Source organism: Gallus gallus, chromosome 1 (genome assembly GCF_016699485.2).
Source record: "Gallus gallus isolate bGalGal1 chromosome 1, bGalGal1.mat.broiler.GRCg7b, whole genome shotgun sequence".
Lineage (NCBI taxonomy): Eukaryota > Metazoa > Chordata > Aves > Galliformes > Phasianidae > Gallus > Gallus gallus.
In genome coordinates, this window is record NC_052532.1 from 81,880,975 (window position 1) to 81,904,219 (window position 23,245).

At 45.7% G+C, this 23,245-nt stretch overlaps 1 protein-coding gene across 3 annotated transcripts in view; it reads left to right on the plus strand.

The window, feature by feature from the left end:
• LSAMP (limbic system-associated membrane protein) overlaps positions 1-23,245 on the plus strand; it is a 965,359-nt gene that overhangs the window by 574,289 nt on the left and 367,825 nt on the right. The window contains exon 1 of one of the 3 annotated variants that reach the window (XM_025143807.2): positions 17,049-17,095. The exons of the other annotated variants lie outside the window; for them this stretch is intronic. Coding sequence (XP_024999575.2) covers positions 17,068-17,095 — 28 coding nt within the window. The 5' untranslated portion in view covers positions 17,049-17,067. Of the gene's footprint in view, positions 1-17,048; positions 17,096-23,245 lie in introns of those variants that run through there. 3 annotated transcript variants of the gene reach the window in all.

The following is a 23,245-nucleotide window of genomic DNA, read 5'->3' on the forward strand; positions in this document are numbered from 1 at the left end:
CCTTTGGAAGTCCATATTAACCCTAGGAGAGCGGTGTACCTCACCAGGAGCTTTCTGTATTATACATGACCAAATTTAGCCCCTGTACATCCACAAGTAGATAGCAGTCATATAGAAATACACCCAGTTCCAACATTAACAGACTAAATACATGTATGTGGGCATCGAATACTGCTTATCTATATACTGCTTATCTATTTGACTGTACAGAGATTAAAACAAAAACATCCCTAAACCTGGATGGAATGCTGTTTTCGTACAAAGCCTTTGTTTCTGGTACCAAAACTGGCTTGCAGTTCTCTGCAAAGCCCTGCTTTGTGCAGTGGGGACGTGGCCTCAGAGCTGTTTATTTTACTGGATATGGCTTGCACTGTTTAACAGATTTTCAACTACTTCTAATCAGCACGTGAAATTTTAGCATCACTATGAGTTTAGCTAAAGCTGGAGCATAAAGGGAAAATAGCAGTTCATCTGTTGTAACTGTTAGATAAGGACATGTAAATCTGGGAATAGATGTGGAAAAGAAGAACCTGGAGCTGGCATCCCACGTTGATCTACTTGGGAGGTATTGGAAATAGCAAATCAAGCCTCTCTGTGTGGGAAGCAACCAGTCATTAAGACTTGGTTGGCCTCTTTTGGATAATAATGCTAGTCAAAATGAGTGGTGTTATTGATAGCAGTCATTTTGTGTAGGAACTGAAAAGACAGCATGAATCCCAGTTTAAGGTGTATGTTGTAACTCTGCTTGTGCAAGGGGATAACTGTTCCAGTGGTCAACTGATCTCCTGTAGTATGTCGTTTTGGCTGTTTAGCAGAGGTAGGACCATGCACACTATTACGGTGTGTTACAGAACTACAGAATTTATTATCTTGTGCCTTTGTTGGATGGTGATGCTCTTTGCAATGATTTGTGTTTCAGAAGGACAACTTTAAGCCAGTCAATATGATCCTTTCAATACAGAGACGGAATTTCCTTGGGGCCAAAGCAGTTAATAAAAGTTAAGTCATTGCATAACGGGACAGGAAAAAATGCCATGTGACTGAGATGGCCAATTAGACATCATGAATATTCAGAACTCTCTAATCGAATGAAAGCTCATTACAAACACTCAGACTGAAATTTACTCATGTAAAATATTCATTGAACAATTTTGCATAAATAAATAATAAACAATAATAAATGCATAAAAAATTGTTCATAGACCATCTATCAGCTAGGGAACAGGAAGGACAGAATCTGCTAAGTAAACTGAATGTAATGAGTAATCTGCCTACTGCGAGTTCTCCCGTGGTAGGTCTGTTGGGGAGATCTGATATGAGCATCTCTCCTCTGAAAAGATATGACAGAGTCTGAAATTTCTCTGAACATGTAAACTGGAGAAAACTTACAGGAGCAGAGAGAGATTCAAACCCATTTCCACTTATGAGCAACAGCAGCCTCTCATCCAGCCAGCCAAGGTTTACAAGACTTCTCCTGATGCAGAGGATATGCTCAGCTTCACCTGTTGTGGCAGAGGGATGCTGAGCGAGGACAAAATTGAAACTGTAGTGGGTGTGAGGTGCAAGGGAATGCATATTGCTGGACACATGCAAACAGACTGTAAACAAACAGAAAAAGGTCAAAGCTGTCCCAGAGCTGCATATGAAATAAATGCAAATGACCGCATCCTCTCCGCCTACCTGCTTGGTTAGCAGGGCCAGGGGGAGGAGGGGAAGAGCGATCAGAATGCTGTTCCAATAAAATGTGAAAGCCAAAATCAAGAGCTGTTAGGAGAGAAATACCAAGGAAAGGGTGCTCTGCTCTGACTGGAGATGACTGCAAGTGGAAAGGGCTTACACTCTGACCGTACTGTGGGGATGCCCATCTGTGTAGCATCTGGCTCTTGGGAGGTCTGTGAGACAGCCTGACCTATTGAGCATGGGCTACACAGGAGCTGTGTCTTCAGGGCAACTTTTGTTGTTTGCTTGAACAGACGCCAGAATAGCAGCAGCCCACTCTCCAGCTGTGCCCCATCATGGGAGCAGTGAGCGGGACAGTGATAGGGATACAAGGTGATTGCATAGCCCTTCGTGCTGCCCAGTAATTAGAATGTAAAGGTGGTTTGTAAGGGTTAATTTAGTGAGATTGCTTACAGTCCCTCTGCTTACCCTGAGCCGAGGTCTTGGGCTGTTCAGTGGTGCCACCTGTTTTCTTTGGCCTTCGGGAGGCATTCAGCATCTCTGCTGATTAGGGCAAGGCAAGCAGAGCGGGTGGGCTTTTATCTGCTGTCATGCCACGTGTCCAGTTCCCAGCAGGTGAATGTGTGATGCTAGCATGAAGAAAAACCATCTCCCATTGTGAAAGATGGTTTCTGAACCCCGGGATTTTCTACTGAACTGGATGATCGTGTGTCTTTCAGTCTGGAGTTTTGAACTTTCTTGGTTGGATTTTGGTTTGTTGGAGAGAATCCTCCTCCTTTAACTGTTTGCAAATCCCTACCCTGTTATCACAAGACAGTTAACTGTCTAATCACATGGTTTTATTGCATGCTTAGCCATGAAACACCCCATCCTGCCAGATGCTCTAACAGACTGTATTAGGGAAATAATAACAAGGCAATTCAGAAGGCTCGTCTCATAGCTGCTGGGTAATTTAGTGACCAGGCTGTTCTGTAATTTTGTTGTCACTATGGCTCTGTGGATTTGGCTGGGAAAAACTGTGTCAACACATGTGCCATTTGCCATGATGGACTGTGCGTTCTCCGGCCACGCTGCATGGGGGGGAGTTAGTATATGTGACAACTGGGGGTCTGCTCATTTCTCTTTATTGCTAGTCAGGGTGGATCTCTGCAAGGTGGCTGATCATTGCTTTCCTTGCTAGCTGCTTTATTGGAGAGATCAAACACAGAAATTGTAGTGTGGGTCGGTGCTTCTCCTCATCTCTACAACTGGTATTTCCAGGGGAGGACTGGTGAACGTGGGCAGCGTGAGGAGAATGGGAAATATGGGATGGGAACTCTTTATCTGTTCAGGACGAAAAGTTATCCCTGGGGCTCTGTCAGATTAACATTTCTGCAAGCACCAGGATTTATCGAAAAGAGGAAGGCAGAGAATATATTAAACCATCTGTTTCCCTATTGAAACACACTGTAAGGCAGGACAGAGATGAGTGTGTCTCCTTGTTCATGGCTGCTACGTAACCGTGAGAGATGGGAGATTGAGTGCTGGCAGGAGACATTTAAAGACAAGTAGCATTCGGTAGGAGCCTCAGTAAATTCATATTTACTAGCAAAGGAGGAATAGCAGCATATGAGCAATGTGCAAGTGAGAAATTTCTGTTCCATCAATCCTTGTCTGTGCTCTGTGCCTCAGCATGAGCTCAGACATGGTCATCGGCTTTCTTCAGCCCCACTCTGCCTGGTCAGGGCTTGGTCTGAACAAACCCTCTTTTCCTCGAACCCGAGTTGTAACCCCTTGGTAAAAGCACAGCTCCCTCCAGGCAGTGATCAGAAAGCCACCTCCAGTCATGCCACTCATTCATAACTCATGTCTCAAATAGACTGCTAAACAAACGAGAGTGTGGGTGCTTCACCTTGTCCTTGTGCCACAGCAGATGGCTGAACAGCACATCCTGCCAAGCAGAGGGTGGCAGAAGCTCAGCCCCGGTTCTGGGCATAAAGAAGAAAAGGGTATCTGTATGGGTGCAGAGTGAGTACCAATAAAGGGAGCAGTCCTCTCAGCTTTATTGAGCTGTACTGGAAGAAGCGTCTGTTTTGCAGCACCTATTCCTCTCCCAAAACGACCATAAAGATTACTGCTTAGTTGTATTTTTATCTCTCTGTTCTCACATTTCCTTCATCTGGACAGCACGAGAGGAAAGGCTTCAAAGCAGGCCTCCAACACTCCCCAGATATCAGATGAGGAGTATTTGTGTTTGGGAGTGCTCAGATCTTTAAGATAAATATTGCTTGCGCTATGTTCAGTGGAGATTGCAGGAGGAAAGCATCCACGTTTACAAAGGAAATGAACCGCCCGGTCACTACGTTTAGACTGAATGGAAGGTGCTCGAAGGAAGAGGTGGCAATTAGGGGGCTTGTTGGGCATTTGAGAGATGAAAGTTCAATTCCCTGCTGTGTCATAGACGACCCATTTGTCAGGCAGGTCATTTAGCCCTCCATTCCCTGAGTTCACCACTGCAATATGACAGCGGCATCCACCTTACAGAAGCATTAAGAATGCAAATATGCTACCCCGAGGTACTGAGATACCATAGAAAGAAAACAAGAAAACACAGGTACCTAGAGTGAAATATGGCCCCATAATGCACCCTAGCAGTGTCAGAAACCATGCAGTGACAAAGGTCCAGCTGACGGTCTAGCTACAAGACTGCAGGCAGTTAAACAGGGGCTGTTTCCTGCTCAGAGCTTTGACAATGCTTAGCATATTACAGAGTGTTCTTGGTTGCCTCCTAGACATTACCATATTATTAAATAATCATCTACTGAAATTCCTATAATAAAAGTGAACGAGCTGGGATTTTTCTCCTTCTGTTTCTGCTGCAAGAGCACAGTCTAGCATACACCAAGATGTGCCCCGTACAGATGTCACGGAGAGCAGGTCTTGCACAGAGTTAAGCAATTCTAATGCCTGTTAATCAGTGAAGGTGCTGCTCAAAGGTGGAACGAGGTGGCATGTCCCTGTGCCACTTCTTTAGCAAATGATACGTATGCCATCATTTTTAGAGAAAACAGTTCCGTTCATAGAGCTCTGATGATCTTAGCAAGTGCTGCCACTGCTGCTGGGTTTCTGCAAGCTTATGCTGATTTAGGAACTGTTTCTTCTCTGGAATGCAAGTTACAACTCATCCTCTGGCTGGCCCAATCTTCTGTGACTGGCCTTCAGCACTGCGGCTTCCAGAGAGCTCAGCAGGAGCAGGGATGCCTGATAGGCACATCAGCAGAAAGCTGTCTCCTGGCTAGCAGCAACTGCTCTATCACAGCAGCCCACAATGTGGGCACAGCTGGGGCTGTGCTGTAACTCCTTGCTCTGCTTGAGTCAGCACGGAGCTCCCTCATGATTCACTAGCTCAACATAGAGGCAAGATTGTGTGGGGTGCAGCCACATGTATGCACGTGAATTGAGTCTCCTACCTATGTCCTCTTGAAGTCCTGCACTGTAGGACCAATTTGTCACGTGAATGGGGACTCGATACAATGTGATGCAGTGATCTATCTTCACATCCAGGAAGGGAGTATGCACATCCACAGAAACACTATGCCTTTGTCAGAGGGCTGGAGCACCTCTCCTATGAGGAAAGGTCGAGGGAACTGGGCTTGTTTAGCTTGGAGAAGAGAATGTGGGGAGACCTCATTGCAGCCTTCCAGTACTTGAAGGGAGCATATAAACAGGAGGGGGAATGGCTGTTTACAAGGATGGATAGTGATAGGACAAGGGCGAATGGTTTTAAATGGACACAGGGGAGGTTTAGGTTCGATATTCGGAGGGTGGTGACACACTGGAACAGGCTGCCCAACGAGGTTGCGTATGCCCCATCCCTGGAGGCATTCAAGGCCAGGCTGGATGTGGCTCTGGGCAGCCTGGTCTGGTGGTTGATGACCCTGCACATAACAGGGGGGTTGAAACTCAATGATCATTGTGGTCCTTTTCAACTCAGGCCATTCTATGATGCTATGATTTTACTCCCCATTTTGAGTTCTGGACAAGCAAATGAGAGCAGTGCTGAAAGTCAGGAGCTGGGGATACTGCTAGATGGTCAGGGCAGAGAGATTAAAATCCCTGTTTGCAAGCAGACGTCTAACAGGAAATCTTTGGGAAAAAGAAGATGGATGTCCATGGGAGACTTCTGTCCAAGCACAGACCTATAGTCTGGTGACTCATCCCATCTTCAGTGTGACCAGAGGTTGATTGGAGACAGCTGTCAGTCACTTACGTTGCATCAACTTTGGGCTATGCAGTCGAACAAAGGCATTTTTCAGCTTGTATTTCGTACCATGTGCAAAATTAGTATACACTCTGAACTGCTTGTATCCGCATCTTTGGTTCTTTCATCTCCCCATTAATCATTTTTAGACTTTTTTTTAAATTCATATTTTGAAAGTTTCTCATGTTAGCTTAAAAAAATATACATGGGTTTTGGTACTTGCTCTTCTACTACCATGGAACAGTGAGTTTCACAGGTTCTTAAGTAGGCACAGTGTGACACAGAAGTGCAATTAGTGAAACTACACTGAGTGCTTTCCTATTCCTCTCTTCTGGGTCACTGAACAGTAGCATACCATTCATATTTGAGGTGCTAGGGGTAGTCCTGGTTTTGAAATGGCAAAGAGCAATAGCATGTCCCCAGCAGCTTAGCAGTACAGAGAGATACATTCTCTTCTCTCACTTCAGGGTATTTAAAGCTGCTTTCCTGTTATGCTTCTGCAGTCAGAAATGGACCTCACTGCCTTTTTCCTTCCTCCTAGCTCTCCCCACTTCCCTCTTTATAGCTGTAATAGCTTCAATGAGGTTTGAATTCAAGCTTTCAATATCCCATGACCAAACCTCTGCAGGTAGCATGGCAAATTGGTTTCCATGCCTGAGATGCCTGCTTTCATAGAGCACGTTGAGTCATTGTGCCAAGGGAGGAAATGGAGCAGCCTCAAACTAACCTGGGAATATCGACTGACTCCAGAGCTCCTGTGGAGGAAGTAAGGAGGGCCGGCAGTAGCCCTGATTAGTTACCCTACTGGATTTTAAACTGGGTTTTGGATGAAGAATTTACTGGGAACTCTGTGTCCTGGATTTTGTGCAAATCAAACTACAAGTGAGGCCAGCTTCAGAATTACTGGAGCGCTGAATAAATTGTGTTGCTGTGGCTGCAAGTGAGCACATAAGTCTAAGTCCTTGGCACCCAGTTGTCAGGAGCAACAGCAACTAAACACAGCAGTGAGAAGAGGAAAGAGTTTACGGGTGGAACGGCATGACACCCAGTGTGTGAATTCTGGCTGCTGCATCCAACACGGACACACATGCACAGGTCTCACAGCTGATAAGCAGGCAGCCCTGCCTGGCAGGTGATGCAATCAGTGTGTGCATGCTTCTCACATCTCTCCAGGTGGCTCTCCCAGCTTAGGGCTCCTGTGGGCCCCACAGGGTCCTCTCCAACCCCTCTGCAGTGCTTTGTGGGCAAGTTGGCCCTGAGAGAGCATTCTGGGGACCAAGCAGGAGACCACTGGGATGGATTAGCCAAGCATTTTCCCATGGATTGCCCTGCCACGGAGCCAGTCTGTATCCATGACAGGTTTACTCTACTAGCAAAACCCCAAGAGACTTGCATGACCACTTAGACTATAAATCTGCCCCTTTAATACATTTAGTCTGCAGCTAGTCATTTCTCTCCTGTGATGTTTCTCATCTCTTTTCTTCACTTCTCTGCTTCAGAGTTGCCTTTAGTCCTGCCTTTTTTTTTCCCCCCTCTGATTTCTTTCCCTCCTCCTATCTTTCTCCTCTGGTGACAGAGTCCACTGAGCAGTCTGATTGCCACACTGGGGTTCAGGTCCTGCTGTAGGGTGGACATATTGCCTTGCCTTTTCTCCTTACCTGCTACCTCATTTTAAGATGCTTCTGTAGGCACAAAATGGAGCACCGTGACTAGACAGATGCATTCTAAACCTATTTATTAACCACCTCTGTGACAGTCCTCGTTTCCCTTTCAGGAGTGAAATATGTGTCCATTTCTCTTTTCTACCAGTTTGTCTTATTTTGCATCTTTCTGCATGCCTGCAAGCAAGGTAAAATGCCCTCGTACTGAATGTGTTGGTGAGAATCCTTCACAGTTTGAGCACAGAAGGTGCTGGCACCTTGTATTTGCAAACAGTTTGAATGTTGTTGTTTTTCCTAGCATCTGAAAAGTAGGCCATACTGATGGGTTCAGAGTCCTGGAACCTAACATCCTACTTCTCTTCTGCCTCTTCAAAAAGCTCGGCAGGTGTAATTTCACAGCCCTTCTACCCCATAGGTATCCAAGAATTCACTTGGAAAGGGCAGAAATGCCTCGCTTCCTAAGGCTTGCGCATTTAATCCACCTGATTAGGGAGGTTAAATCTCTTTATATTTCATGGATGTGTCTGTATGCGTATGTGCCCACCAGTGCACTCACACGTAGAAACAATTAACCCAATACCCACGTGGCTAAACAGAGAGGAGTGTTGAGGGGAGAATGACCCGGCCCTATTGGGGCCACAGAGGTAAGGCGAGGGAGGAAGCCCTTCTCCTGTGCTTGCCAGTGGAACTGATATGTCTGGGAAGGGAGGGGAGGTGGCAGCCTCGTGCTGTCTGTGCTGGTGGAGCAGCTTCCATTGAAGCCAGAGCCCTGCTGGGGGTAAGCCTGAGCCCATTGAAGAATCCCTGCTGCAGCGCGAACCTTTCTCCTCAGTGCAGGGCATTGCATAAAGCTACCATCTGTCCTTATGTGATGTGGGTTCTTAACAGCACCAGCATCCACAGTGAATTTATAGCGATATTTCATTTAATCCCCTTGGCATGGCTTGCTCGTTGTTTTGCCTTCAAATAATGCAGCAAAAGGAAATTTCCTCCATGTTCTCTGTTGCTGGCCCTGATTTGGATCCGACATTGACACCATTTGGAGAGGAGTGAGGGAAGGGAGTCATTTTCCAGTTTCACTGCTGCTCTTTTTTTTTTTGGGGGGGGGGAGAGGCAGGTGCTGGGGGATTGCCATACCTGGATCACTGTGTTCAGGAGTGAGTTACTGGTCTAATAACACCTTCTTTGGCATTGGCCAGAGGAAGCTATTTCAGTAAAGCGGAGAATGGCAGTCATTCTATGCAGAGAAAGCAGTAAATTGCAGCAGTGCTTGGAGAAAGAGCAGTGAGACCTCCAGGCTGAACTGGCACAGTAGCATTTTGCAGGACCCGCTGTTTTTAGCAGCAAGCCTCAGCTTTTGACTTAGAGGGCCACAGGGCAGGTTGTACGCAGAAGAAATTGAATGTGGGATCATGAAGCCTGACTTAGCGAGCACGGCTTTTCTGGGCTCCACAGACTTGCTCTGCCAGAGTGTTAGTTCGCCTCTCATGGAATATCTTTCAGCTCTTTTCCTACACCCTTTGGGAAGCAAAAATATAGATTGCATATACTGCACAGGGAGTGAAAAAGAAATAAATCTTCTTCATGCAACCCAAACGTCTTCTCCCACATCAAAACATCTTGGTTGCAAAGTCGAATAGCTTTTGTCATTCTCTCTGGGCAAAAACACACTTCTGTCTTTCAGAATGACATGAAGCTCTCATGTCTAGCCAGCTTGGTGAGAAACACTGAGTACGTACAGATGGTTTCAATTCTGCCTAAATTCTCTTGGTTCTCCATAGCTGGCTCTAGCTTTCCCGATGGTCACACCCAGAAGTGTCAACAAGGGTAGAATCAAGACTGTTCAAATTTGGCCCCTCGTCCTTGAGTTTTTGATTCAGTGGTCAAGACCACTGCAGGTACAGGGCTGTATCTTGGCTATCCTAGCCAAAGTAGCTGGGGAAGGGAAAGGTACAGCAAGACTAAAAAGCTGTTCTTGCCATTATATTTTTCAGAAAGTTTGCAGAATAGTCTAAAAGCAATGAAATATCAAACATTGTTAACAGGAACAGCTCTTTTCTGACTCTGTGAAAAACGCATAGTTCCCTGTTGATCATTATCATAAATTGCATTATATTCTACTTCTCAGTCTTTTTCATTAGGAGATCCCAGGGCTCAGCTGCAAATGTAATGCCCACATCTGCAAAAAGCTAAGCAGCCCATCTGTATTCACAAGCTGGTATCTGTTGTTTCATCTCTGTTACGCTGCCTTTATATAGTTTCCATAGGTTGTTCCATGCCAGGCTGCTGCTGTTGCGTCCAGACATCCTGGCTTCAAGTAACCATAAGCTTCTCTTGGCCTGCACAGGCTGTTTGCCTCGCATTTCTTTTTTTCTGCCCCTGCCCTGTTTCATGTACTTTTTGCCCTTTCCACAGAAGCTGGGCCTTACGCCCTGTGTGCTGTAAGCCCTGGAGCCAGTCCTCACTGCTCTGGAGCAGGGCACACCTTTTATTAGAGATCCGGCTTTGTAGGCAGGGTGAGTTTATAGTCCCTTTCCTCAGGGACGCATCATACTTAAAGTGAAAATTATGTGCAGATACATTGTAGAGATTCGGAAATCCCAGACATTCTTTACCTTTACTACATGAGTATGTGCAAGGCATGGAAAATCATACATGGCAGTTACCTTTCCCTGCTGGCCCCTCAGGACGCTGTGTTCCTGTGCCCATCAAAGACCTCACGGCCTTTGCGTTTCCACCTTCCTCTCCAAAGGCTGAGGGAATGCTCTGGCTTTTATAAGAACTGGCTGCCCCCACAGTGCGTCCCCATCAATGCCGTGCACTGCTAGGTGCTCTGCTTTTCCTTCCTTCCCACTTCCAGCCTTAGTTTCAGCTTGGAAAACCAGCTCGCCCTAGGCAGCAGCCAGCTGGTTTTCTTTTGCGCTCCATTTGAGTGGATGCCATCAAAGTTTAACAGGCCTATTCTGTTATCATTGTCGCCTCCTGTGGATTTTAGTTCAACTTAGAGGCAGAAAACCTCAGAAAAAAAAAAAAAAAAAAAAAAACAAAGAAAAAGCCACGGAGAAGGTACGAGAGCCTCTCAGATCTTGGAGTCCTCCACTAACACTGGAGCCCCCAGTATCAAACAGAATTCATAAGCTTCACCCAGACTCATTACCCAAGAAGTCATGGCAGCTCACCATCCTCTGGCACTGGTATGACTTGATCTGGGGTGCAAACACTCGTTGGCACTCCCAGAAAGGGGAAAGCGTGTGCGCAGCGGGTGCCAACGCAAGCAGCATCCTTTGGAGAAATGACTGTGGAGCCGCCTGTGGTCATGGAAACCACTCCTGCCTTCCCACCCCTTCCAGCACAGTGAGACAGAACGGTTTGTTCTTGCCATAGCTGCCTTGTGCACAGCCCGAGCTCCCAGAAAGCCGAATGCGGGCAGCCTTTGTGCCGCGCGGTGCTTTCAGCGGCAGGCCACATACAGTTAACAGTCCTCCCCGCACCCCGCCAACGCCCCTTCAAAGAGAAAATTAGATCAAAGTTTTATCAGTTCGCCGTGTTTGAGAGTAACACATGCCAGGATTAATAGTTCTCAATTTTTCAGAAATATTAAAATTTGCTCTCTATTGTCAGGACAATAAATCTTTTAGCCTGCAAGTTCATCTTGCTCTGAGAACGACCAAGCGATTACTGACCCCAATTACACAATTAAATCTTTGAAATAATACTGTTTGATATTAAACAATTACATTTCTCATATGAAAATATCGCCATTCTCTTGCCAGCTAAGAGAGTATTAATAATGTATCTACACAGATTCTATTGTGTGTTAATAATGAATGTCTACAAAACCTTATAGGACGTTAATACTGCATGTACCCACAAAGCTCTATAGGATGCTAATATCCACCCACAAGGCCCTAGGAAATGCAAATAGTGAATGCAAAGCAAGGAAATGGGATTCCCTATTCATTCTAGTCTTTAACACAGCGTTCTGCTCTGAGCAGTGTAACATCACAGAAAGACAGGAGGAAGGTGCGGTCAGATGCTCGTGAGGATGAGGAAAAGAAAGAGCTCTGTGTGGCTTGTTGAGGTCTAAGATGTGAGTGGTAACCATCAGAAGTGATGTTTGAGATCTTATAAGAACTTGGGGCTCCTGGCATTGACTTTGGTGGGATTTGGAGTGGAGAGCAGAAGAATATGTGGGGCACAACCAGGTCTAGTCATAGAGCAAAATGGAAGTGTGGAAGGTGTTGGTACGCTGAGCAGGAAACCCTTAACGCACTTGCAAAACACAAGCATGGCAGTCTGTTCTGATCTCTGGATGTCATTAATAATTGAAAGCAACAATATTGCACAGGGAAAGGAAAGATGGAAGCTGTCTCGAAGAACTTAAATGTGGAGATGTGAAATAATATCTGAAAAGATGGAGTAGGAGTCTCGTTGCTGGCAGTAGTTAAAACCAACATGCATTAAGTTGTAGGAAGAAACACTGAAAGGAATGATAAGGGCCGGGCTCCACTGGTGCTGGGCTAGGTGACTGAAATGGTTACTGCTGCCTGTGCTGTCGCTGGTTATGCCACGGCTGCATGTGCTCACAAATCCTAGTAGCAGCGAACGCTGGTTAACAAGCATCCGCAGAATTTTCACAGTAATATTTACCTCCCAGTTGCTCCGGGATATTGAAATACATCTCTGAACCCGATGTAAAAATAAGCAACTGCAGCATCTTGTTGGATGACAATAACGTGCCTCTGCAATCCCACGCCAGAAGCTAATAACTCAAACCCACAAAATGGAGGTTGCTTAGTAGTTATGGAAAGGTGTACTTTCTTTTTTTATGCTAGATCCTGAACACTGCAGGCAAAGAAACGTCTCTCTTTAGTGCCGAACAATATTTTAAAGTTGCACTGAAGGAAAGCTGCCCTACACGTTGAATTGTGTTACAGAGCAGGCAAGGTGTCCTGTTGCCACAGGTTCATTCCTATAGACAGCACTTTCTGCTCCTCGAGCAAGCAGGAGCTGCCTGGCAGGGTTCTTAGCTGTGCCACTTGGCAGGCTGGCAGCGTTATGGTTGGATGGTGCACACCTCTATGTTCCATGCTGGATGGGGCGCTGCGAGACAGACAGGCTGCCAAATGCACACGGAGTATTCAGGGCACAGCACTGTTTGTATGAGAAGTGACTTTAGAGAACATAACCCCTGACCGGTAGAGTCAGAATAGCAAAACAAAACGGAAGAATAAAATGAAATGAACCTTGGGACAGGTCCCTTAGGAATAGACTGGGGCACTGGTTAACAAAAGAACTATTTGTTTCCACGATAAAACACTCCTTTTGTGTTCTCTTCTGTGTGCATTGTAGTGAGTATATTGACTGGCAGGAATGTTCATGGGAGCACTGAATTTTATGTAAATATTAGAGACTATTTGCAGGAGGCAAATTTTGAACTCATAAAAAGTAGTATTCTCTATGGAAGCCTGATCCTAAAGGTTACTCAAAAAACAAAAACATGCAGTGGGATTTACTGAATATATTTAACAGAAACGTATCTAACTCAGCTCCGATTTTGAGTATCGACTATCTGGGGACAGTTTGTGGACAAACAATATACTGAGAATTATTTAGTGAGACAAGTCAGCAAATAATTGCAAATGACAAATAAATTTGAGAAAATTACAAACTGCTTGTGGACAGTTCATGAACAGAAGTGAGGCAAAATTAATCAGATAAATTATTCACAATGAATGAATCTCTCAGCTCTAATTAAAACTCTGTAGGGTATTAATAATACATGCTCACAGAACCACAAACAGAATCTTATAACCAAAAGGATCCATCTGTGTCTGCCTCGCAGACCTTCCCATCCTAGAAGGGGAAGCTGCTGTTGCCATCGTGTCTCGGTATCTTGTTGTGATTGCACGCTGATGCTGCTTGCTGCTGATAAAAGCCCTCTTTGCAGGCGGTATGTGTGGTTAGTGTGGTAGGTTTCCCACAGGTGTTTGTGGTGCAGAGGATCTGCTCCTTCGGAGTTCTTTTTGCTCTTCCAGCCCTAGGGGGATTCCTGGGGAATATGCATAGTATTACCACTGCTTATGTGAAGTTCTTAAGGTTTTTCTTTCATGAGTGTTGCAAATGATTTTGAAAATGATTTTTTTTTCCAAGATACGGATACAAACAAAGACCTGAAGGCTTACTCCTGAAGATCCTCACAGTGGGAACTTGGCTAGCCCAGAGTTCCCCGCACCAACTCTGCCAGTGGCTCGCAGCCCCTTGTATCGCAGACTGGGACTCCCTGCACATAGGTCTGCTGTGACCTGGTGTGTGCTGCCTGATTAAAGGAAGCCTTATCCTAACAGGAGTGTTTTCAGGGGCTTTGTCACTGTGCACAGTAGGACTCGCTGCCATGGGCAAGGAGCAGAAGCCTAGGGTAGTAGGCTGAGTGCTGGTTGTTCTGCCTGTTGTAAAAATGCCAGCAAAATAAGGAGACTTGCTCTTCCTCCCTCCCAGACTTGTGTTATTTAGCTCTGCTTTTGGTATAACTGCGTCTTCATACTCTGAGGAACTCCTCAAACCCATTCCCCCCTGCCCTGATCCCCTGTCTTGCAGTCAAGACCGAGTCAATCAGAAAATTGTTTAATACTTCTTTTATTCCCAAGAGATCTCCTGGCCTTCTGTCTTTCCACTCATCAGCTTCTTTTCTACCAGCTACCCCTACCCCTCCTGTGTCTTTTATCTGCCCAAACCCAATCACTCTTCCCCTCTTCTTTTTTCGCTTGTCATAAGGAATCAGAATTCATTAAAAGCAAGCTGCAAAATATCAGCATTAATCCCCTTGTTCTCATGGGGCCAGCGCCATGAGTCCCTGGGTCCCCTTATCGGCATCAAACTGTATTTCACCAGCTAGAACCCTTCTGATAGCTTAAATACCTGCCATGCAGGTGTCTCCATCTGACAAGATAACACGTAATCAATCATACATCCCCCATTTATGCAAAAAGCCCATCTTCCTTCTGTTTATTTCATCTGATGGTGGATGAAGAGCTGGGGAAGGGAGGGGCCGAAAAATTAAATCCTTTCTGCTCCCATACACTCACAGAGCCAAATGACACATCTCTTGCCTATCCAAAGAAAAGGCCTTTCTCTCCTGTAATTCACTTATTAGCAGTTATGCGGTGGTGGTGGTTCAGAAAAGTGGTTTAAGCAGTAATTGTCAGTGGAATCACATTCAGCTTTGTAATAACGCGCGGGTCCAAAGTGGGCACTGCAGAAACTCTTCCATCAGAATTACCTGCTGGAGTGTTGCTTACACCGATCATCAACTATTCCGACCTGGAAGGGACCTGTAAGGATCATCGACTCCAACACCCAGCTCCACAAAGGACCACCTCAAATCTAAACCCTGTATCTGAGAGTGATGTCCAAAATGCATACTGCACTCCAGCAGCTCAGGGCCGTGCCCACTGCCCTGGACAGCCCGTTCCATGCCCGCTGCCCTTTGGTGCAGACCCTGTCCCTAACCCCCAGCTGCCCCTCCCCTGACACATCTCCATGCCGTTCCCTCGGGCCCTGTCGCTGTCACACAGAGCAGAGCTCAGCGCTGCCCCTCCGCTCCCTGTGAGGAGCTGCAGCCGCCATGAGGCCTCCCCTCAGCAACTCTGCTCTGCACTGAGCACGCCACGGGACCTCAGCTGCTCCTCACACACCTTGCCCTCCAGACCCTTCACCATCTTTGTTGTCACTTTCTAATAGCTTTATGTTCTTGTATTGTGGCACCCAAAGCTGCACGCAGCACTCAGGGTGAGCCACGCAGCACAGAGCAGAGCAGGACATCCCCTCCCCTGCCCGGCTGGCAGTGCTGGGCCTGGCACACTTCAGGGTACGGTTGGCCCTTTGGGCTGTCAGGGCACGCTGCAGACTCACACTGAGCTTTCCATCAGCCAAACCCCTTTCCATGGCATTAATCTTCACCCCCTCATTCCTCAGTCTGTATACAGATTCAGGGTTGCCCCATCCCAGGTGCAGAATCATGCACTTGCTCTTGTTAAGACTTCATGCAGTTGGTCATTGCCTATCCCTGCAGTTTGTCAAGATCTGTCTGCAAGGCCTCTCTGCCCTGAAAGGAGTCAACAGATCATCCCATTTAGTATTATCTGCAAACTTAATATACCTTCAAGTCCTTTATCCAAGTCATTGATGAAAACCTTGAAGAGAACCGGCCCTAAAAAAGGAGGCCTGGGGAACCTCACCAGTGACTGGCCACCAGTCTGATGTAACGCCATTAACTGCAGACTTTTGAGTCTGACCCGTCAGGCAATCGTTCATCCATTGCATTATGTTTTTGTCTGTCTGTATGCTGGATATTTGTCCAGAAGGATACTGTGAAAAACAGTATGAAAACTGCTGCTGAAATCCAAAAAGATTACATTAACTAGCCTCCCTTGCTCAGCTAGATCGGTAACCTTCTTATAGAAGAGATTCAGCTGGTTAAACAGGACTTTCCCCTTGTGAACTCCTGCTGGCTGTGACCAATGACTGTGTAGTCTTTCAAGTGTTTGTCAATAACTCCCAGAATAATCTCTATAGTTATGCAAGGCAACAAAGAGAGACTGACAGACCTGATGTAGGAGGCAGAAGATGTTCAGGGTACGTCTTGCTCTTCACTGGCCATCTTAGGTGCCCGCTACAGTCATAAAGGAGGGCAGGACCTTGCCTCTGTGAATCATAGAATCATGGAATGGCTTGGGTTGGAAGGGACCCCAGGGATCACCAAGTTCCAACCCCCCTTCCACAGGCAGGGCCACCAACCTCCAGATCTGGTACTAGACCAGGTTTCCCAGGGACCCATCCAACCTGGTCTTGAACACCTCCAAGGACAGAACATCCACAGCCTCTCTGGGCAGCCTGTGCCAGCACCTTGTCGCTCTCTCTGTAAAGAACTGTCCCCTGACATCCAATCTAAACCTTCCCTCCCTGAGTTTAAAGGCATTCCCCCTTGTCCTATCACTATCTATCCAAGTAAAAAGTTGATTTTCCTCCTTTTTATTCTAACCCCCTTTTAAATACTGGAAGGCTGCAGTGAGGTCTCCTTGCAGCCTTCTATTCTCCAGGCTGAACAAGCCCAGCTCCCTCAGCTTGTCTTTGTAGGGGAGGTGCTCCAGTCCTCTGATCATCTTTGTGCCCTCCTCTGGACCCTCTTCAACAGCTCTTGTACTGGGGGCCCCAGACCTGCACACAGTAGTCCAGATGGGGCTTCAGAAGGGTAGAGTAAAGAGAGGCAATCACCTCCCTGTCCCTGCTGGCCACCTGTATGGGAACTGTTGGATCCTGAACCTCTGATTGACCACCTGAGGCAAGCACTGAGTCAGCCGCGGGAGCACAGGTGAAAGCAATTCAGCTGTGCAACCAGAAGGCGTGGAACCAGGCTGCACCTCTCCTAGACCCCATTTAAGGGCTGCCTGGCACTCAGGAAGGATCTCTTCCTGGAGATTGCTTCTCATGGAGTTTTTGCAAGCCTACGACACTGGTATGTACCTTTCATTTATATCTGATTATCTTCTCCAGTGTGGTAATTTTACCAGCCTAACTTCTCTGTTTACTGTATAACGTGTGTGTGCTTATTAACTGTACAACACCCCTCTGAACACACAGCTGGCTCATCTTTAAATCCTCCTGTGCAAGCAGTCTTTCCAAGAGGAGACTGCCTTTCGAAGTGGGGGAATGAAATTGCCTTTGGCAGTAGTATGCATTCATCTGAGGGTAATGGCAGGGGGATGAGCCACAGCTTGAGGAGGATGCTGCTGTCCATGGAGGAGACAGCTTGTGAAAGCCCTCTGTGCTGGTAGCTCACCTTCCTCCTGTGACAGCCACAAATGGCTATTGCCTGCCGGGGCTCACTGGCAAGGAACTCAGGACAAGCAAGATTGGCTTCAGTTAATAACTCTTTTAGTTGTGTTCTCCAACACAATTCAGCCCCATCAGCAAGGTGGGTATTGTGTGGGCTGTGCATGAAATAGCTTTCTTTACTTCATGCTGCAGAGTAGAGTAGGACTGAATTTTTTCTTTGATGAAAGGGATAAAGAAGAGATATGCAGTGTCTGTGGGGTAGGGGGTTTTAACACCTGTAGTTTTGTTCTCTGAAGTCCATAAAGTTAATGGTGCAACTTCCATGCCTGTAACAGGTATTGGTATCAAAATGCCTTTAACCAGTCTGGTTTGTTATGTTTACTGTAGGGAACTATGCTTTTATAGTAAAAGGAGCCAATACAGGTCTAATAGTTGCTTTGGTTGAAACGTTTGGAGGAGATTTCACTGTCAGAAGTAGTCAGACCTGTACACAGTACCGAGTTGACCAGTTTGACCTTCCAGTGAAGTCCGATCTCAATGGTAGCCATCATCATCCAGTTTAAAAGTACTAAAAAAAAAAAAAAAGAGAGAATGAATGGTACTTAATAAGTAAAGGAATAGAGATGCAGGGCCATTTCTATTCCTGCAAGGTGGCATTTTCTCTGCTCTGCAGCACCTCTGGTTCAGAGAGTGGCTGATGATGTGTGGGGAAGGAAATAAGCAGCAAGAGCAAATGACCTCATAGGCAGCGAAGAGCTTGGTTTCCATTGTAAATGCCTTTATTAGGATGGAAAAAGGTAGGAACAAAAAAAAAAGGCAGATAGTACAGGGCAGAAAAAGGCCTTCAAAAATGTCTTCAGTTGTTTCCACAGCATCTGTTCCTAAAAGGGGTTGTGGTTCTTTAAACATACATTTAACCCTATCCTCACAAGTCTTTTCTGTTCTCTAATAAAGGAAGGTTCTAAAAACAACAGTGAGCCCAGGTGTTTCACAGGGCAGTATTTATTGTGGTCTCTAACCTGCACTTGAATTGTAATGCGCTTGGAGCAGTGACTGTATCCTTAGCCTTTGTGTGTGCAATACTTATGAGTGGATTTCTGTTCCGCAAATGCAGCTCCCATGTGCTGCCTCAATACAGAAAATTAGTGATGGTAATAAATCACAGCTGGCTCTGATTGTGGAAAGACCAGTTGTGTGGGAGAGGAAAAGAACAGTAGCTGTTAAACCTAAATCATAGATGTTCCTGTACTCTCTTAAAGTCTTTGTCCCCTTTCAGTGCCTGTCCTTGCTACTTATTAAAAAGTAAAATGACTCCTTTAGGATGAAGGCTTGTTCTGTTGGTACTGAAGATCCCAGCTATAAGCTCTAGGGACAGGTGTGGTATCTGCCATCACTCACAGTGCCCGGAAATCAAAATGCTTATGCCTGTTATGTCAGTGAGAGTGTCTGTCTCTCTCTTGACAAGGGAGTCACTTGACTGGTGGATGAGCTATAATGAATTAGCTAGCTGAGCCAGCATCCCTTTTCTTCCCATCGTAGATAATTAGTATTCTGTACCACTCCAGTCCTTCCAGATGCAGGAGTCCCCACCTTTGCACCAAGGCACTATGGGAAGATCATCTCTATCTCTGGACCCTCCAATTTTCCATGTAACAGCTGATATCACTCACCAGACCTCTACCTCCCTTCCGCCTTTGGGACCTCTCCATAAAGACACCTGTCTTATTCGGTTAGAACTGTTCCCTGTGGGGACGTGGAGATGTATGGATTGCGTCTACTGCAGTTTCCATCTCCAAACTATGACATGTCATTGATCAGCATCTTCCTGCTCTTGTCTCCTCTCTCAGTCGTTAATGACCTTGATGGACACTTTACACTGTACTGCCATGCTTTCCCAGCACTGAAAAACGTGCTGGTGATGCAATCAGAAGCCTTCTGTTTCTTCTCCATCACTGAAGTTTTTGTTATATCCACACTGAGAGAGAACATTAGCATGAATGAACATGATGGAGGGCTATAAAGTTTTTATTATCACAATTTTAGGCTGTTCATCTTGTAAGTGGCAAACTAACTCCTTGGGAGGGAAGTGTGTTGGGAAGCACTTGCAGAGCAGTTTGGGGAGGAATCCCAGTGGGGATGGAAGAGATGAAGGACAAAGGAGTTTGTGTTGTTCATAAAAGCAAAATGAAGGTAGCTTGCAGTAATCAACCCTCAGCTACATGCAGGTGGCATGAAACTGAAAGGTCTTGAAGTGGCCTAACTTCTTGCAATGGAGATTCATATTTAGCCTCTTACATGCACTAGTTTGGTCTGGATAATGCAATTAATAAAAAGTTGCTTGCATAATGCCCAGGACAGTTGCCATAAGCGTGCTGACGTTCTCTGGGCCTATGGATGAATATACTCTGGATGTGTAAGCGCTTTTCTCTTATTTACTCCTCTCACCCCTCCTCCCTTTTTAAAAAAGACAATTTCTGTGCATCTTTCCCTGGTCTCTGGACTGTGACTTTCAGACAGTTTTCGATAAGTCTGTGTGGGTGTGGGTTGTTTTGTCACTTATTACCTGGGCACTGCAGAGCTCGCTGAGTTTAAATTTATGTGTTCCGGCTTTTATTGCCGTGCCACTTGGCTCTTTTGAATTATCTCAGTCACCAAATGAATTTTATAGTCCATTGGGGGCTGTCCATGCTTGTTAAGGTGATATTTCCATCTCCAGTGTGCTGTGGAATCTCATCTGCCACGCAGCGATCGCTTTTGCCGCCAGCTGCCTATCACTTCTTCAAGAAGCACCCCCTGCTCCTTGGAAACTCAGGCAGTGACTGGGCAAGTTGTAGCTGGGCTCCTGGGAGAATGCACAACTCGCAGTAGGACACTGCTTTCCTTCAGGAAGGAAGTGCTTGATGCTGTTGCATTGTTGGGTCATACCAGCTGCTTGTCCCTGAGCCCTATTTCAGGTACATCCCCCAGTAAAGAAGGATTATCAGGCAGAGGAGGTGGTCCCATGGTTCAAGATCCGTCCTTTTGTTCTGCCTTAAATTGTTCTCTCTCTCTTCTGGAAGCGGTTCTGATATTATGACCCTCAGTGTCACTTTACTAAAGTTGTCAAAGTTTCAGGGGCGTTTTGAGATCGTTTCCCATGCCTTGCATCATGTCTAATAGCACAGCAGATCTGCATGGTGGCAAAGGTAGGAGAGCGAGTGAGGAATTTATTACTCTGCAGTGATGAATGCTCTGGGTTTGATACAGTGCTGAAGCGTGAGGAGTTGTCCAAGGACAGACCTAATGGCTTGTACTCCTAGCAGGGATCACAACACTCTCTCTGTATCCAGAAGACTCTCTTTCCCAGGAGACTTCACATCTTCCCGGTGACTCCCCAAGGACCCCCACAAACACTTGCCATCTCTGCTTAGATGTCACCAAATGACTGTTTCTGTCTTGGAACCTTTTACCTGTTTTCCCAGGGGCCATTGGTGAAAAGCAGTTTGTATGTCCCTTATGCCATTTGTTGGCATGGCTGATAAGCAGCCCATGTGTGGCTTTGCCAGGAACCTGCAGCTAGAGAGATCAGCTCTGTTTTTCAGCTACAGTATGTTATCCATCACGGTGGCAATACAGTGATTGTTCTTCAGATGATGTGAAGCATTTGCATTTTTGCCCTGATCCCCTTAACAGAGCTCCTGGTGGAGTCAACTGCTGGAAGATAACTTGCTGCTTTCATTTTCCTGCACAAAGGGCTCTTTGAGGGTATTTCTCAGTGAGTCTCTGCTGGACTCTGTGATGTTGTTTCCTTTCTCCACTCCTCCATTGTAAACTACCAATCAGTGATATATTGCAGCTGTTTTCGTGATTCATTTTCTTAAGCCTGTCGTAAGGCTAATTGGTTTTCAGTTTAAGTCCTGGATCTTGCAAATTGCAGTGTGTGGGCACTTTGCAGGATCCAGGCCCCAAATTTTCATTCCCCATTGTCATTAGCTGTGCTAGACTCTGTGTTAATCCCTCTCTAGCTAACTGTCTTCATACAGCAATTTAACTGCTTCATATTAACCTAGTGTACCTCTTCCTGCTGATTGTGCTGCGTTCCTATGTCACCCTTGTGAGGATCCCTTCTATCCCTCCTACTGAGTGCAAATAAAAGCAAATTATAGACAAGATAAAGCTTAAAGCTACACATCCTCCCTTTCTCCATGTTCTGTCCCTCCAAAGAAAAAAAACCCAAACAGATTCCTGTAAGGAGTTATCATGTCCATCATTTAACTAAACTGTACATATCTAGTGTTTTTAATCTCCCCTCATAAATCAATCCTTCCAGGTCCTTATCTAGTTCAGCCGTCTGGAAATTAAGAAATAAAACAGATGTCACAATAGGACAACTCTGAAGCGTCTTTTCTGGGGAGGGATTGAGTGGTAGCAAATACTACTTTGTGTTTTATAACCTCTTCCATCTAAGGATCTCAATGTACTTTGCAAATGGGAGTGAATTAAGGGTCACTGTGTCCCCCGTGAGGCTGGGAAGTCTTGTCACAAATCTATGTCAGCTAGCACCTGTCTTTATGAAGCACGTGCAGCTGCTGGAATTGCTCAGCCTCTGCAGGGATAGAAGTCATTTCTTCCTGCTGCAGGAAATTAGCTTCTACCTGTTTCAGTTCCAAGTGGAGAGGAGGGTTCCCATTGGGAGCAGAAGGCCTCTCAGGGAGATGAGAAATTCTGACTTCTTTTAGTAAAGCTAACTGGATTAAATTCGTATGCATTCAATAAGCTATGTATTTTAGAATTTTTTTCTTTAGAAAAGTCAGACACAGAAAGACAGTGATATGTCCAGCATCACTCAGTGAACTGGAGGCAGGGAGGGAATCTTCATCCATTGTTTTAACTGCAGAACCATTCGCCTTTCTGCAAATAGCAGGAAATTTTGACTGCTTGTGGCCAGCAGCATGAAATTTGGGCTATAGAGCTAGGGATTCAACAGAATGGCTTTATCAGAAACTCCAGATTTGCTTACAGGCACTGAGGGAACAGTCTTTCTCAGGAGATTTCCACTGCTTCCTGCTTCAAGGAAGATTGTTTTCAAGGAAGACGAGAGCAGCTGTCTTTCTGGTGGTATCTTGCCATTCCACACTGTCCCCACAGCCCCCAGAAGGCACACTGGCCTGCCCTCAGATGAGATAGCAGAAGGTACCAGGTCTTTTTCAGGTTTGGCTGAATTTCTGAATGTAGGCTTGCATTTTTTTTCTTCTCTTGCCCTTACTGCTCCAACCCATCCCCAATATTATCTCTCAGATTCATCCTTTCCCTCCATCCCGATTCTCCTTAACTGCTCATTGAGATTAGGAAGCATCCTTTTAGTCTCTCTCTCTCATACTCATTAAATCTCCTTTTTATTTTTTTCTTTATCTTCATCTCCTCCTTCCTAGACTGTCACTAAATTAAAAAAGAAAAAAAGTAAAGAAAAGCTCTTTAATGTGTTAAAAAAAAAATCTCTTTGAAAATGATACCGTCTGTGTCGCTTCTCTCTCTGTCTCTCTTGCTGTATGCACTTATTTTTACAGACTGAACTAAAACTGGCTTATTGATAAAAGCCACAGTGGCTGCTGTTTGCTGATGATTAGATGCAAAGAAGAGGCCTTTGCATGCTCAGATAGGTAAATTTGTAAAAGATGTTATTTAAATTGGCTGACAATGTGCATTCCTCCTCCCTCCAACACCACATGTCACAGGCCCAGATGTCCAGGAAAAAGACTGGACTAGAATCCAAAGAAAAAAGCAGAGTTTGCGCACAGATCTGCACTTAATCCCAGGCACTGATTCCAGAAACTGCTGATGTCTCCAGGCC